We start from the raw sequence: 17,431 nt of genomic DNA on the forward strand, positions 1-17,431 counted from the left end.
TTCTCAGTCGCTAGTAAAATCGTTAACGCTATCGCATCGGGAGAAATTTTCTGTAGTGTGTGTCCAGCCTTAGATGAAGCCTATGACAACTCTTCCAAAATGCATTAGGGCTTTTGGTACTTTCAGAGAATTCAATAAATCAGTCTTCTGAGGACATAGATTGTGAGAGACAACAACCAACTGGCTTACTCGTGAACTTAAAGAGAAAAGAAAGTACCCCTCAGTTAAAATAACTAAATAGCCCAGGCCTACTCAATATCGGGTTTGGTCATCCGGAGAAGGGGGTGCCTGAAAAATGATCTGGCTCTCTTACAGAGAGAGTACTAGCCCATTGCTGAATAGCACTGGGCCCCTATGATGAAAATTATTCTGAATGTCCCATATGTATATATGTAAGTCATGTATTGCTTTTGAGAATAAATATACTGATTAGATGTCTCTATTATATTGGAAAATGTCAAACACTGTATTAAAATTGTATTTATTTTACCTAACACATTCTCAGATCTCCTGGTGCTGGACCCAGAATGGACCACATAACCTTCTCCAGAGCTTTGCTTTGGTTGCTCCTCTGCTGCCCCTGTTATCTTCTGACCTCGGCAGCTGCCATCTACCCATCAGAAACCAAAGACTGCAGCAGTGAGAAAGAGCTCACCATCACTCATATCTACAGTGCGCCCGGGGAGGACAATGCACAGATTGAAACGGTGGAATCCGGTGATAACTCACTGGTGTTCAGGCATCGACTGCGGCTTCAGACCCCGACTGCAAATTGTGAGAGGGATGGGCTGCTAAGCGACCTCCTCGCCCGACTGTTGGCTGTAGAAACAGAGATGAAAGAGATGAAGGGGCAGTATGAGGGATGCTGTGCAGCTGCAGGTAATTCATTAGTATATTACTCTGTTGCTCATAACTTTGTAGACCATTCTGTCCCACATCAACATCACTAAACACTAATTCTGTGGTTCTCAGCCCTGTCCTTGCAGCGCATGTTTTCTGGGATTCCTCTGCACCTGTTTTCATCCAGGAGCACAGGTGCATTCAATCACTTATTTAAACAATTTTATACATTCAGCTGTGCTCCTGTGTGGAGCTTCATAACACATCAGGACAGTATTAAGAAACACTCAACTATAAGAATATAGAGAATTGCAGAATAAATTTTTTAAAAAAGACAAAAAAAATATTTGGGACCATCAGGGGGATGTGTTTGTGTTTGAGAGAGCTTAAATAAGAAGAGGTAAATAGTTCACACGGTGTGAGGGCGTGTGGACTGGTTCTTGCATGACCAGGAGTAATAATAATAATCATAATAATCATAATAATTAAATGTAGAATATTTTGAGTTATTCTAGGAATACTTACCATTTACACTGAACTTGATTCCTAAACATAATGGAGGCAGCCAATTAGAAGGCTAAAGTAGTTTCCTGTCATGCATACATGGTAGCATACATATGGGTTACTTCCATCATCCTTCCAATTAGGTCAGAGCCCTCAGACCAGACTATGATGTCACAGCCTTGCACCACACTCCAAAGAGAGAACATGCAGATATGGGGGTGGTCAGCACCAAATGGGATGTGGATGGGGGCCCTCTAGGATGCCCATAGGGCAAGCACTGGTCTTGGAGCTAGATGCAAAGAATAGAGCCTGGACTGGAGCCAGTGTTTATTACTTTAGAAGAGTGGTCGGTAGGAATAGATGGAGGTGGGAATTAATCTATATGTATGCTGCCTTGTATGAACAGAAGGCAAGGAATGACAAATACTTTGATAACAATTTTCTGTTATTTGAATGCAGCCTCCCAATTCACTAGGAACTAACGACATTATGAGTCTCGGTGATAACACTGGTTTTTAGTGACTTGATCACCTGCATTATCATGAATATGGGCTAAAACACAAGGAAGACAATACAAGACAATGCTCACACTTATAACATATTGTTCTGCTTTTAATTTGTCTGCTTCATTTTGTGTAGTTACTTCCTAATGTTAGAGTAAGAACAGGATAGGAGACAGCTTAATTCACATTGTACTAATATAAAGCGACACATTGCTTCCATCACACTGCTTTGTAATTAGGATAGAAATAGCCATTACAATATCTGCTCTCAACAGTTACATTAGTAGCAGTAATAATGCAACATGTGAGACACAACATAAAATCTATGCTGCATGTGTGGAAGAGGCACCTATTCCTGGCCTTGCTAGGGTATAGTAACACGGAACATGATTTTGTGCTTTGTTGGTAATACTATGTACCCCCCTTCACAAACCAAAGTCCAGCATTTTAAGCATACTTGTCCAATCTCCTGGAATGTCCGGAAGACTCCTGAATTCCGGGTAGGTCTCCCTGACTCCCAGGAGAGCAGGCAATTCTCCCGCATCCTGCCCACTTCCTAGATTCACGGGGAATTGCGTCATTTTGGCCTCTCCGGCACGACAAAATATCAACTTTATTGTGGGGGCGGGGTCAGATTGATGCAATTGATCGCAACCCGCTACCTTCTGCCCTCCCACACCACCCCTCTTTCCGGGATCTCCTGGAGATAAAATGATTAAAGCTGGAAAGTATGATTTTAAGCAGTAAGTACAAGGTTACAACTCCTACATGTCGGGCCTCATTTACAGTAAGAAAATAAAAAGTTGAGAGGCGACATCTTCTAGCTCAACTCTAATTTGCAGCGTAAAAATAAAGCTGTCTAGTATGTGTGTGCTAAATGCAAAGCAGCCAGTATTCCCCCTTCATGCAAAAAAATAAATAAATACATTGGCACCCTGTGTATTGCAACTCTAAATATGGCCTTTTAATTTTAAAAGTTTAAAAGTTTGCTCAAATAGGCAAAACATAAAGTCCCATTAAGCGAACAAACAAATCAGCTTTTACCCTATGTCTAGGAGACTGAAGAATTATTAAAAAGGTTGCTAAGATACATATTAATCAAAAATCCCACAACAATTAATATAATATGACAAAATTACAGAAAGAAACCTTCTACCATTAAAGCCAACAATCTTTATTGTTTAGAATTAGAACCTGGAGATCCAATGTAATTAACATTAAAGCAGCAGTTTGTTCCTATCCGCCCCCCCCCCCTCTCCACTGTGATTGTGGCAGTTGTCATATTTAAATAATTCTTAGGATACCAAGATCACTTGTGTGAACTCAGGTTTTAACACTCTCTAGTGGTGGATTTAGCCAACATTCTGAAAAGTAAAACTGGAGATGTTGCCCATAGCAACCAATCAGACTCTAGCTATAATTTATGTAGTACAGTCTAGAAATGACAGCTAGAATTTGATTGCTTGCCATAGGCAACATCTCCACTTTTCCTTTTTAAAAGGTTTGATAAATGTATCCTATAATATACTATCTAATATATAAAAGCCTAGCGGCGTGTGTTAGTGTGTGTGTGGAAAAAACTATTTTCTCAGAAAGGGCTCATCCAATTGACCTGAAATTTGGTATACTGACATTATTTGACAAAAAAATTATAATAGTGAAGTCAGTTAACTTTTACCTCATGAACACACATGCGGTGTTAGTGTGTGTGTGTGTGTGTGTGTGAAAAAAACTACTGGGTGACAGAGTGCTCAAGCTGCAGCGCCACCTGCTGGGCGGAGTTATATACTACACTGACCTACTAAATTCTTAGCATTATCTAATATATAAAAGCTTAGCGGCGTGTGTGTGTGGCGATGAAGATGACAAGAACCTTTTTAACACCTTAAGTTGCTAGATTTGACTAGAATGCATGAGTATCATGCACAGGTTAACTTGTTTTATATATTATTGCAATGCTGTATGTAATGATTTTTTATTGTCTTGCTGACATTTAGAAAACAACATGGAGACCCTAAACCATAAAAAGCCTAGTAAAATATCTCATACATAATCTGAAAAAAACATTTTGGAATTAATAGGGACCACAATTAAATCCTTCTAGAACAATGTATATGTAACACAGAGTAACTAAGTAAATTAAAGCAAATACTAGGATAGCTATTCCTTACCTCTCCCATCAAAGGATTGTTTTCTATCAAATGCCATTATGGTTTAATTGCCCTTCTTATGTCTGTCATAGTGGTTTAATCAAATTGGAAAATTAATTAAAAAAAATTTCTGTTTTACTGTAGCTTTATATTTTCCTCAACACCTCCTGTCTTTAGCTGAATAAACTATTTTCATTGCTGTATCAACAACATTTTTATTGTTGACCCTATTAATTAAATTCTCACTTCTCATCTAATAGGCTTGAGTCAAACGTATCTTGGCATTATGTCTGGCACAGCCTCACTAATTGACTGGATGAGATGTAATCAGTGAGGCTGGGTACAAACTACAGAACATTTCTCCCAATGCAGTAGCTTTAATGATTTTACCAACGACTGAAACTCCCGATCAGCCTGCTGATTCATGCGTACACACTTACAAGATTTACCTTTAGGTCTGTGCTCTTCATCTGTCATAACCATCATCTGAAACGATGGTGACTCTGCACACTCCATAGAGATCTATGGACACTGCTGGTCCTGAGTGCAAAAACACTGCAGAATCGGCATAACATCGTTCCATCATTGAATGAGATTTTTAGTCCGGTTTAAAAATTAAATTAAACGATACTATGTGCTTTGGAACGATAATCGTTCATTGTTGGAGCATACACACTAATGTGATATCAGTTCTAACGGTGGTTTATCGTGTGATTGGCCTAATGGTTGGCTGAAAACCCTGTAGTGTTAGCAGCCTTATTTGTTTTGCTTGCAGATATCAGCTATAAGGCATTCATTAATTGTTGTACTTTTTTTTTTATAAAGAAGTCCTTTTGTTTGGATACCATGGCAAGGTCAAGAAAATCTATTTTCTTTTTCCCAAAAGTGTAAAGTGTAAAAAGCTTTATTTATACTGTTGACATGCAGATAAAACATGGTATTTTAAAATGAGAAGAGGGTTTCTGAGACTTCTTGGTCCTCTAGGGAGGAGTTTTGGGAACTTTTGTTAAAAAGCATAGTGGTTCATGGGAGTATATTGGGATTTGTCAGTCTGTCTATATGTATTTCTCTTGTATGTACCCCTTTTTGTAGCACAACTCTTAGGGCTAGATTTACTAAACTGCGGGTTTGAAAAAGTGGAGATGTTGCCTATAGCAACCAATCAGAGTCTAGCTGTCATTTATTTAGTGCACTCTACAAAATGACAGCTAGAATCTGATTGGTTGCTATAGGCAACATCCCCACTTTTTCAAACCCGCAGTTTAGTAAATCTAGCCCTTAAGGGTATATTTACTAAACGGCGGGTTTGAAGAAGTGGAGATGTTGCCTATAGCAACCAATCAGATTCTAGCTGTCATTCATTTAGTGCATTCTACAAAATGACAGCTAGAATCTGATTGGTTGCTATAGGCAACATCTCCACTTTTTCAAACCCGCAGCTTAGTAAATATACCCCTAAGAGTGTATTAGTATCTATAGAGGCCATCCATCACATTATGATAACCCATATACCTATTTTTGTAATACTTAGCATTTACATTTTATCAATTGTAAGATCAAGTCACCTATGACCAACATTTACTCTTCAATTTTAATTGGCTTTTCCTTAAATGTATGTCAGCTCCTTAATTCCCTTCTTATGGAAAATATCCAGAACAATCTGTAATGAAAGTGGCATAGAGACAAGATTTGTTACCAATTTCACTTTCTCTTTTTCAAGGACATTAGACATTGTGCCATCTTCCGTTCCACAAAGATCTTTTAAGACGTTGAGATCCCTATTACAACATTCGTAACTCAAATCTAATGAAACAGGAATAGCACATCTTTTTTTCCAGTATTCACTTGTTCCAAGTCATCTATCTGTGATCAGATATTGCTGCACAAAGTGTCTGTAGACTCATTTTTCTGACATGTTTTAACAAATAGGTAGTAAAATTAGTAGAATTGAATTCAATAGACTAAAGTGTTGTCCCTTCTAAAGGACATTTGTCGCATGAGCTGGCATTAAATTATCTATAGGTTATGGCAAGAGTTATGGTGCAGGATGGGCAGTCGGTGAGATTACCAATAGTAGAAATTACGAGGTCCTAGCAGTGGGAAATTACGGTGAGTCAAATCAAAGGGTCAAAGGCCAAGCATTAATCTACTGTAAGACCTAACGTGTGTGGACATAGTTAGTGTGTTAGAGCAGATCTTGGAGGAACATCAACCGATATTGCTAAAGGTTCTTGGTCACCTTCAAAAGGGTTTAATGCTTTCCTTTGACAAATGCCAATATGTCCAGCTGTCTATGACTTACGTCAAGCATGTTGTGCAACCTATCATGGATATCAGGACTGAAGGTTTACCTGCCGGTATTGGCGCGGCTAAACTGAGAGCCGCAGATTCTAACACGCCTCCGGTTTTCTCCAGGGACCCCCGCAAGGAGGTTTTGACTTTGCTGCAAGGAGATGTGCAGGTCGCGGCCCACCCAGTTAGCCTCCAGCGAGGCAATTGGTGAACAAGCGTTGTTGTGCAATCCGAGTTCAAACCATGCAGGTAATGGGAGTATTGAAGGAGCAGACAAAGTGGAGTCAGGAAGACAGGGGTCAAACCAGGAGATCTGTATAAATCAGAGGGAGATCCAAAAGCAGAGTCAGACAGAACCAGGTCAGAGTTCAGATAATCAGGCAGGATGCTTGTGAGCAAACAGTAGCATTGGAGCATAGGAAGACCTAGATACTCTGGCACCCTCGTGGTGTCAGAAGCCTCTTTATATAGTGTAAGGGACCCTCTGATTGGTGGTAGGAATTCGGCGGGCAGGACACGGACAGAAGCGCCCCGTTGCGTATGCGACGGAGACGCGAGTGAACCCTGCGTGCTGATGCCAGGCAGAGAGAATGGAATGCTTCTAGTCTCTAGGCCAGAGGACGCGGTTGCGCAGAGAAGGAAGGCAATCATCCTGGGCACAGAGTGGAAGTGCGGTAACAGCGCCTGACACTACCAAAGGAATTTCCCCTGACTCCCATAGTATAGAAACCTCTGGGCACAAGCATTGACATGTCACCAAGCTCTGTTTTTTTAATGTTTTTTTGTGGTCACTAAAGATTCGTAGAAATATTTGTTTGTGGAAAGGTAGCCTGCCCATTGAATTAGCTCCATCATAATAATCCGGTTAAGAAAAATCGGATGAAGACAAAATGGTCAATAAGCTTGGTGGCCAGAGATGGGCTAAAGAGTCTATAGAACATAGAAGGACAGAGGAATGTTATCAAGTCTTTACTGAACTTGAAATGTTGTTAAACTGATGCCACTGATACCCCTGATAACGTGTCCTGAGTGCCTGCCCCAATATGCATGATCAGCTAATAAAAGAAAGAACCTTGGGCCTAGTGGGAGAACAATGGGAGAACATTTCTACTATCAATGTATTAAACAGGACGTGAAGGCCCATATCTTTGCTGTATGCAGATATTGACTTTCCCAAAGACAAGACATAAGGTTGGATCGTATCTGCACTGAGTTCCTACCCATTATTCCTGGGGCTAATTAGTCCTCATGCCGCCTTTACCTTTTGTGAAATGGTATATCACATTTTTGATGTATGCATAGTATAGTTCTAAATTATATACAATATATATGGTTTTACAGGAAGGTTTTTCTTAACAAATGTAGATGGCAAGATTTCAATTTAGCCCAGGTTTATAATACCCTTTATTGCAGCAGAGTTGGTAAAAGGAGAAAATGCTGTAGAGATCTTAGTTCTAAATCGCTATCTCACTGCTAACCTGGGATTAGTTGATGTATTTTACCAATGAATTATCCAAAAATCCATGCAATGATTGTAGGAGAGGACTACATGGAACTAAAGGTGTACACTAGTCTCCTGCAATTTGTAAAGATACCACAAGATGGCACATTACACTAGAAAAAAAAAATCTATGTAGGTTGTATTAAAGCAATGCAAAGAACTATATTACTGTAAATATTATAAATCTCTCAGACATTCGCATTTAAATCCCTCGCAGTGCTGATAGATTCAGCATCATTTGCCATAAAACTTTTAATTTTTCTGCAACAATAAACATTCCACAAATAAACCAGCATAGCAAGCTAATGCCAAGCTCCATTATTGATGCAAAAGACAAATATACTGGAGCCTTTGAACAGACTTCCTAAATTGGCATTGCAATATACTTGATTAAAGATATGCATTCTTTTGAATGATCCTTCCAGTTCCAATGTTTCAAATTGATGCTTTGTAATATTATTTAATTGGCTTCTGCAGTGGTATTCTGTCTTTGCAAAGGACTCTGGGAACCACTTGAATTACAGGTGCTAACCATACTTTCTAATTATCTATACTTGTTCCTCTTCCTTCTCATGATTATCTCAAAATTACCATAGTCATCCTGCTGGCAATTTTAAACTTTAAAAAGAAATTATATTCTCAATGAACAAATTAACAATATTCGCTTATTTATAGATATTTTTTTTTTTAAAGTAGTCTGGTGTTCTGTGCTGAAGGTATAATACAATAAAATGAACACTTTTTGTACTAAAAAGAATGCAAGTATAACTTTTTTAAAAAAAAATGTTTTGTATAAATCACTGCCATTACACATTTATGGTTACCCCAATGTCCGTGTGGAATAATGAGGAGAGAGATTTAACACATCTATGACTGTGTGAAATATACGAGTAATTAAAGGATAGTTAATAAAAGAATGCCCAGCTGTATCCCTACATTCCATATGAATTGGTTGCAAGGATTCCATAAGTAGCCAACTTTTATTACTATGAAACTTTATTTTTATATAGCTGATAGGCTCACGTAAGACATTATTTAGCTCTTGCAAACAAATGGTAACTTGGAACCGTATTACAACAGTAGACAGTATGGTTATCCCAGGAGAGGTGTTTAATAAAAAAACATACCGGTACTTTTCGTCTTTATGATTCAGTTGTGTCAGGGTTTCTTGTGTTATTAGAAGGCAGGGGAGCAAGAGATAAAATTCAGAGTAGTTTTAGAGCTTGAACTAGGTTTATAGTTTGGACTTAGATTTTTCAAACCTCCTTAAAAAGAATAAGGGAGGTGTTACCCATAGCAGCCAATCAGATTCTAGCTATCATTTTCTGCAATGTACTAGATAAGTCATAAATAGAATTTGATTGGTTGCTATTGGGAATACCTCCACCTTAAAGGTTTGATAAATGGACCCTTTAGTCTTGGATTAGGGTTGAGGCTAATGATAGGTCTAAGTGGTTATACACCGTTGGATTATCCCTGCTGTGTAGGTACCATGTCTTTGTATCTCTTCAATGAGTTTACCTGACTAATATCAGCTGAACCTCTTTTTATTCCAGTAGGTACATGACCTCCATTGTCTATGTAAATTGAACTATGATTGTACATAATGATGAGTGAGTTGGATGGAACATAATACTTATACTGTATTGGTTTATATGTCTGCAGTCATCAACTCATAATATTATATATTATATTATATCCGAAGCCATCAGGTTGTGCACTTGCCCACTGAATGTCTGTATGTGTTACAATTTAGCTTTCACTTGTGGCCAAACAACTAGATTGCAGCATGTGTGGCCTGTTTTAATAGTAGTATAATGTGGTCATATCCTAATCATTTTCTGTTTTATCTTTCTCATTTCAGCACTTCAAAATAGCTGCAGCGGGAATGGAAAGTTTGTACCAGCGCTAGGTATCTGTCAGTGTAACGATGGCTGGGAGGGACCTGATTGTGCTACAAAAAGTTGCCCTGGCAATTGTGCTGGAAATGGGGTATGTATCGATGGCGTCTGCCAATGCGCAGAGGGTTTCACCGGCGAGGACTGCAGTGAGAAAAAGTGCGCCTACGACTGCGGCAAGTTTGGGACCTGTGTGGATGGCGGCTGTCGGTGCCTAGAGGGATACAGTGGCCCAGCATGCAGAAAGAAGAAGTGCCCGGTTGACTGCAGTCCAAATGGAAAATGTGTAGACGGAATCTGCCAGTGTTCAGAAGGATACACCGGCCTGGACTGCAAAGAAAAAACATGCGATGTTGACTGTCGTCCCAATGGCCGTTGTGTTAATGGGCAGTGTGTCTGCAATGCAGGCTTTATGGGGACTGACTGCAAAGAAAAAGCATGTGCTGTTGATTGTCGTCCCAACGGCCGTTGTGTTAATGGGCAGTGTGTCTGCAATGCAGGCTTTATGGGGACTAACTGCAAAGAAAAAGCATGCGCTGTTGATTGTCGCCCCAACGGCCGTTGTGTTAATGGAAAGTGTGTCTGCAATGCAGGCTTTATGGGAACTGACTGCAAAGACAAAAAATGTGCAGTTGATTGTCGTCCCAACGGCCGTTGTGTTAATGGGCAGTGTGTCTGCAATGCAGGCTTTATGGGGACTGACTGCTCCATAGGTAAGAAGCTTTATTAAACCTTACACATTGCATGGTTCTTTTTGTTGACTAAGTAGATATAACCCAATAGCTGGTAGGTGCTTCAGAAATGATAATGGTTTAAAAAGAAAAAGTGCCAGATGTTACTGATATATAATCAATAGTTTGATCAAAATAAAATCATTAATTACATTGTGTTCCGAACATTCACACATGCACCAAAGAGCAGCAATTCTTCAAAAAGTTTTCGATTTTGTAACCCCGTTGCTGCTGTTATGGGTTTGAGAACACGGATACTTATTCTGTGAGGTTTGCCAACATTTATACCTAATCAGGGACATTTAATAAGGCTGTGTGATTTACCATCCACGTGCACAATTACTTTTTCATGTTGGTGAACTCTGAAAAGTATGTAAATATAAGTGGCATTTTTAGAAAAACTGGCAAAAATGTTGCCAACAGTGATGCGATTAACATTATGGGCAAATTTAAAAAATAAGCGCTGAATATAAAATTCAGAAGACACAAGTTGAAGTAGGACAGAAGTCCTGCAGACCAGTATACATGGCTACTTCTCAAATGCATGATGGACTACAGGGGCAAATGCAGGATTTGTAGAGGGGGGCTTTCACACCACCCCGCCAGTGGGCGTGACCAGCATGCATGGGGGCGTGGCTATAATTTTAGACCATGCTTGGCTGCTCTCCAACTCTTATCCTCATAATATACATGGGCAATGCTGCATGCACTACTGTTAGGTGTATGCAACTCTCCCTTTTCAATCAGAGCTGTGTGAAGCGGGAGCAGGGTCCAGCCACCTCAATTATACAGTGCCCCAGGCTTGGAGGGGGGTTTCCAGGCACTAGGAAACCCCCTCTTGGTTTGTCTATGGACTCTCCTTGACCTATTTTTGTCCCACTGTGATATTTTAATTTATTAATTTTCCACAATTTTTTTTTTAAAGATGGTCTTATAGGATTCATGGCTTTTTGTATAAATGTGTAATATATAACAAATTGGATGTACATGGCTGGAGGAGCGTTAAATGTATATCTTGTGCTCCTGTTAATAGATAAAAGAGGTCTCAATATTTAATCTGGAAATCACGTCAAAGCGTGTTTTTCTGGACTATATTTATTTGGATAAAGCCTGTAACCCTTCAAAAGTGCTTCACAAATGCCTCAAAAGCACATTCAATCGCTTTTTCCAGACACCATTAATTTGAATGGAGTCCTGTTCAGTGCATCAAAAGGAAGTTTCCCTGTGCATGCTTAGTGGTAGAGCACAGGACGTCATAGACCTAACGACTGCATTAGGCATGGCAGTAGTGATATTAGTGTAATGCACCTAGTCAAACAGATGGATGTCAGTTTATGCAGCAATTCTGAAACATGTATCTGTAATTGTTAACACAGGGAAATTATGTGCAAAATTTACTTTGAAACGACATTTATTTTTCACGTCCCTCTTATTTCAGAGATGGCTAGTCTTTGCAGTTTTCATGGCAAATTCCAGTTGGAGACTGGTAAATGTGTGTGCGATGAAGGCTGGGAAGGACCAGACTGTTCTCAGAAGAGCTGTCCCAACAACTGTGCCAACAATGGCGTATGTGTCAATGGCGTCTGCCAGTGCGCAAGTGGTTTCACCGGCCCCGACTGCAGCGAGAAGGAGTGCGACTTGGACTGCGGAGAAAATGGGAAATGCGTTGATGGTGCCTGCCAGTGCAATGCGGGGTGGACAGGAACGAATTGCAATCTGGTTGACTGCCTTGTCAACTGTGGCGACAACGGGCGCTGTGATGGAGGCCAGTGCTTCTGTGAGGAGGGATTTGTTGGTGATACGTGCTCCGAAGGTGAGAAATAATTTCAAGAGATTTCACACTCAACTTTCATTTATTGGTTACTAAGGGGTAGATTCATGGCCCGCGTATTATTACAGATACTACAGTAATTTCTCTGCGGAATTTTGCTCACGGCTCTAGCAAAAATCAGCAGAGAAATTATTGTAATAACGGTAAGAATGCGCAGACATTACCGTTGTAACTGTAATAATGCTCAGCCATTACCGTTGTAACTGTAATAATGCACAGCCATTACCGTAGTGATGGTAATAATGCACAGCCATTACCGTAGTGATGGTAATAATGCACAGCCATTACCGTTGTAACGGTAATAATGTGCAGCCATTTAGGTAGTGATGTTAATAAAGTGCAGGACGCGTTGTTCTTTGGAGCTACCCCTATGGGGGAAATTCAATTGACCATTAACACAGATTTTTTCTCGCGCCTCACAGAGCTGCAGCAAAAATTAGCTTTGCAATAACCATACAAATGGTAATAATGCAAACTATTGAATTCCCCCCTAAATGTTCTTTGTTTTTGTTGTCCTTGGTTGTGACATGTAGCATCAAACTGCTCTGCGCACAGTTGTGTACAACGCAGAGAGCAGAGCTATAAACAACTCTACCTGGCAGATATAAAAGCCTTGGCGGCAAACACAGAATAACAAGTGTTTTGAACCCGTCACTAAAGAAATACTGAATGGACCGTATAAAATAAGAGAATAAAACTATTAAATATTCATTATTTAGCCTTTTCCAGGGCAGGAAAAGTTTGTTTGCTATATAATTGTGAACTTTACAGAGTATATTTGTACAGTGAATATGTACATTTTGGTGATACGCAAAGGTGGAACGCCTGTATGAAAATGATGTGTTTGCCTTACTGTATTTCCAAGGTGCTTCCTTCTACGTATCATATTAAAACAAGGCACAAGTCTCCCATGCTTACAGAATACAGTATGGATCCAAAGCACTCAGCATATATACAGCATCCATATTGTACGGCTCCCATATGCAAAGTATACAGTACTGTTCCCATGGTCTCAGTATACACTAAAGCTCCCATATACCAAGTAGAGAATATATCTCTATCACAAGCTCCTGTGTATAGTAGAGCTCACATGTCCTGGTAAACAGCGCAGCTCACATGTCCCGGTATACAACGCAGCTACCATGTACCGGCAAGCAGCACAGGTCCCATGTCCCGGTATACAACGCAGCTCCCATGTCCCAATATACAACGCAGCTCCCATGTCCCAATATACAACGCAGCTCCCATGTCCCAATATACAGCGCAGCTCCCATGTCCCAATATACAGCACAGCTCCCATGTCCTGGTATACAGCGCAGTTCCCATGTCCCTGTATACAGCGCGGCTCCCATGTCCCTGTATACAGCGCGGCTCCCATGTCCTTGTATACAGCGCAGCTCCCATGTTCCGGTATACAGCGCAGCTCCCATGTTCCGGTAGACAGCTCCCATGTTCCGGTATACAGCGCAGCTCCCATGTCCTGGTATACAGCGCAGTTCCCATGTCCTGGTATACAGCGCAGTTCCCATGTCCTGGTATACAGCGCAGTTCCCATGTCCTGGTATACAGCGCAGTTCCCATGTCCTGGTATACAGCGCAGTTCCCATGTCCTGGTATACAGCGCAGTTCCCATGTCCCTGTATACAGCGCGGCTCCCATGTCCCTGTATACAGCGCGGCTCCCATGTCCTTGTATACAGCGCAGCTCCCATGTTCCGGTATACAGCGCAGCTCCCATGTTCCGGTAGACAGCTCCCATGTCCTGGTATACAGCGCAGTTCCCATGTCCTGGTATACAGCGCAGTTCCCATGTCCTGGTATACAGCGCAGTTCCCATGTCCTGGTATACAGCGCAGTTCCCATGTCCTGGTGTACAGCACAGCGCCCATGTCGTGGTATACAACGCAGCTCCCATGTCCCTGTATACAGTGCAGCTCCCATGTCCTTGTATACAGTGCAGCTCCCATGTCCCTGTATACAGTGCAGCTCCCATGTCCCTGTATACAGCGCAGCTCCCATGTCCCTGTAGACAGCGCAGCGCCCATATCCCGGTAGACAGCGCAGCGCCATGTCCCGGTAGACAGCGCAGCGCCCATGTCCCGGTAGACAGCGCAGCGCCCATGTCCCGGTATACAGCGCAGCGCCCATGTCCCGGTATACAGCGCAGCTCCCATGTCCCGGTATACAGCGCAGTTCCCATGTCCTGGTATACAGCGCAGTTCCCATGTCCTGGTATACAGCGCAGCTCCCATGTCCTGGTATACAGCGCAGCTCCCATGTCCTGGTATACAGCGCAGCGCCCATGTCCCGGTATACAGCGCAGCGCCCATGTCCCGGTATACAGCGCAGCGCCCATGTCCCTGTATACAGCGCAGCTCCCATGTCCCTGTATACAGTGCAGCTCCCATGTCCCTGTATACAGTGCAGCTCCCATGTCCCTGTATACAGTGCAGCTCCCATGTCCCTGTATACAGTGCAGCTCCCATGTCCCTGTATACAGTGCAGCTCCCATGTCCCTGCAGACAGCGCAGCGCCATGTCCCGGTATACAGCGCAGCGCCATGTCCCGGAATACAGCGCAGCGCCCATGTCCCGGTATACAGCGCAGCGCCCATGTCCCGGTATACAGCGCAGCGCCCATGTCCTGGTATACAGTGCAGCGCCCATGTCCTGGTATACAGCGCAGCGCCATTTCCCGGTATACAGCCCAGCGCCCATGTCCTGGTATACAGCGCAGCGCCATGTCCCTCCCCCTTGCACCCTAATCCACACTAAAACAGCAATACCTAAATATTCACAACCCCATCTACTTTTTATTTTCATTAAAACAACTCTATCCTGTGACTACCCTGAACTGCCCGATTAGGCTGCCTCTTACTTCAACAAAACACCCAGAAACAAAAAACCTGAAAGTATAATAAGCAGTTGGTCATCATTGAAAAATAGGGACATTTCTGGGGCGAAAAAGTTCCAGGGACAAATTCTTAAAACCAATCATCAGCTGATCTGACTGGACACCGTGCAGGCTCATATCTGATCACTGTCTTAGGTGGATATATTTGCAGTAGTGAATAGGACCCTTGTAGGTGTTAGTTTTAGACATGGGTGTAACCACTATGGGTGCAGGGCCTCCAGCTGAGGAAGACCACAGCTCCATACGTATGAGAGTTTTTCATCATTGGGCACTACATGAGGGTCCTTGCCAAATTTGTGCTATGGGGCTGGCAAATATCTAGTTATGCCCCAAGGGTTAGAATATCTTTAAAAAAAAAAAATGTAGCTGACAGATAACGAGACGTGACCCATTGACCAGAAAAGCAGAAAATAGCAATCTATGAAGAATGTTTCCCAGTCTATCAATCTATATGGCTGATGTGTCAAGTCCTTGTCACACAATTTACTGCACAAGCTTTTCAGAAATAAGTCTGTGCCAATGAATAAAGTTGTAACTCATTTAATTGTTGGCAAACTTAAAAGAGGTTACTGAATAGTTTAATAATAAAGTATTCTTCAATTTAGAAACAGCCTCTATAGCAATGTTACAAATAGTAACACAATCTTGACAAATGCTTACTGGGCAGCTACAGAAAACTTCGGACAACTCATTGGTAACTGCAGACCTGTCTTCTCAGCTGCCAATGTATTACTTCTAATTCTTCTCCAGTTTTCCTCTTCCACTGTTCTCTCTCCAGACTACTTGTACTCATCTACAGTCCTTGTCCAGTTTTTCCTTTATTTGTTCATCTTATTACCTCTAAACATGCTCCTCTACTTCACTGCTACCTTGCTGTTCGTGCACTAGGGCCTGATTCATTAAGGATCTTAACTTAAGAAACTTCTTATTTAAGTCTCCTGGACAAAACCATGTTACAATGCAAGGGGTGCAAATTAGTTTTCTGTTTTGCACATAAGTTAAATATTGACTGTTTTTTATGTAGCACACAAATACTTGATAGCTTATTTGTACACTGAAATTTAAAGTTGATATTTGTGTGCTACATGAAAAAACAGTCAATATTTAACTTATGTGCAAAACAGAATACTAATTTGCACCCCTTGCATTGTAACATGGTTTTGTCCAGGAGACTTAAATAAGAAGTTTCTTAAGTTAAGATCCTTAATGAATCAGGCCCCTAGTGCTTAATAGTTAGGAGAGAGGCTATGTTGGGTACTGACTGACTCAATCACTCAATGTCACTGCACCAACCATATATTAATGGACATTGTATTGCATAGTTTTCTGCTCTTTCAGAATGTCCTGGAGACTCCTGGATTATTGGGAGAACTCCCTTACTCCTTGGTGGAAAAGTAGTTCTGAATGCACTCTCCTACTTTCAAAGCGGGTGGGAACGTGTGTTGATGATGCAAATTGTGTCATCAATTATCCCACTCCTATCCCCAGTGAACACTGAGGACCAAGGCCGTAACTAGGGCTGTGTGATAGGGGCGACCGCCCAGGGCACAATGCTGAACGGGGGCGCAGTTTAGGAATATTTTAGCTTCATTTGGTTAAAATTGAGGGCTAGGGGGGCGGCATTTGTCTTTCTCACCCCAGGTGCTAGAATTCTAAGTTACGGCTCTGCTGAGGACCTCATATAGAGCTTCTACAGTTGTAAACCTATGTGCACAAGAATTTGGAGGGAAACACGTCCTAGCTCAGCACTAAATTACAATATAAAAAGTAAAATTGCCCAGTATTTCTGTGCTACATGCAGAATGAAAATTGCATTTGCACCTTTTGTATCACAATGTGATTTGTCCAGGTGCAAATTAGCTGGATTTGCTCCTAGCTCTAAAGGCCCTGAATGGGCAGGGGTCGCGATAATGCAATAGGGCCATCATATGGTCTGGACATTATCTTACATGAAATCTTGCTGAAGGAGGAATTCAGAGAGCTAGTGATTCATCATTTCCAGTTTACTATACATCTCCTGGGGTCACATGACTGTGTTAAATATAGGCTCAAATCTCCACTAATCTCATTGAATTATATGGTGTGCATAGAATTCAAGCAGTTCCATAAGGTCAATTCCAAATGCGCTTCTGTGTCTGTGGAACAGGTCTCTCTGGCACCTTAAGAGGCCCATTTGGTGATCTCACAGGGTGGTTACCCTCCTCACGTGGTAAATAGTCGGGACACTCGTATCAGTCCCATTGTGATAGTCACTATAATGCCAATCTCT

General features: G+C 41.5%; 1 protein-coding gene across 1 annotated transcript in view; it reads left to right on the forward strand.

The window, feature by feature from the left end:
- LOC142099077 (tenascin-N-like) overlaps nucleotides 1-17,431 on the forward strand; it is a 67,716-nt gene that overhangs the window by 18,800 nt on the left and 31,485 nt on the right. The window contains exons 2-4 of the mRNA XM_075182177.1: nucleotides 506-879; nucleotides 9,655-10,401; nucleotides 11,858-12,232. Of these exons, the coding sequence (XP_075038278.1) occupies nucleotides 528-879; nucleotides 9,655-10,401; nucleotides 11,858-12,232 (1,474 nt within the window). The 5' untranslated portion in view covers nucleotides 506-527. The remainder of the gene's footprint in view (nucleotides 1-505; nucleotides 880-9,654; nucleotides 10,402-11,857; nucleotides 12,233-17,431) is intronic.

The sequence above is a fragment of the Mixophyes fleayi genome, chromosome 8, assembly GCF_038048845.1.
Source record: "Mixophyes fleayi isolate aMixFle1 chromosome 8, aMixFle1.hap1, whole genome shotgun sequence".
Taxonomy (NCBI): Eukaryota; Metazoa; Chordata; class Amphibia; order Anura; family Limnodynastidae; genus Mixophyes; species Mixophyes fleayi.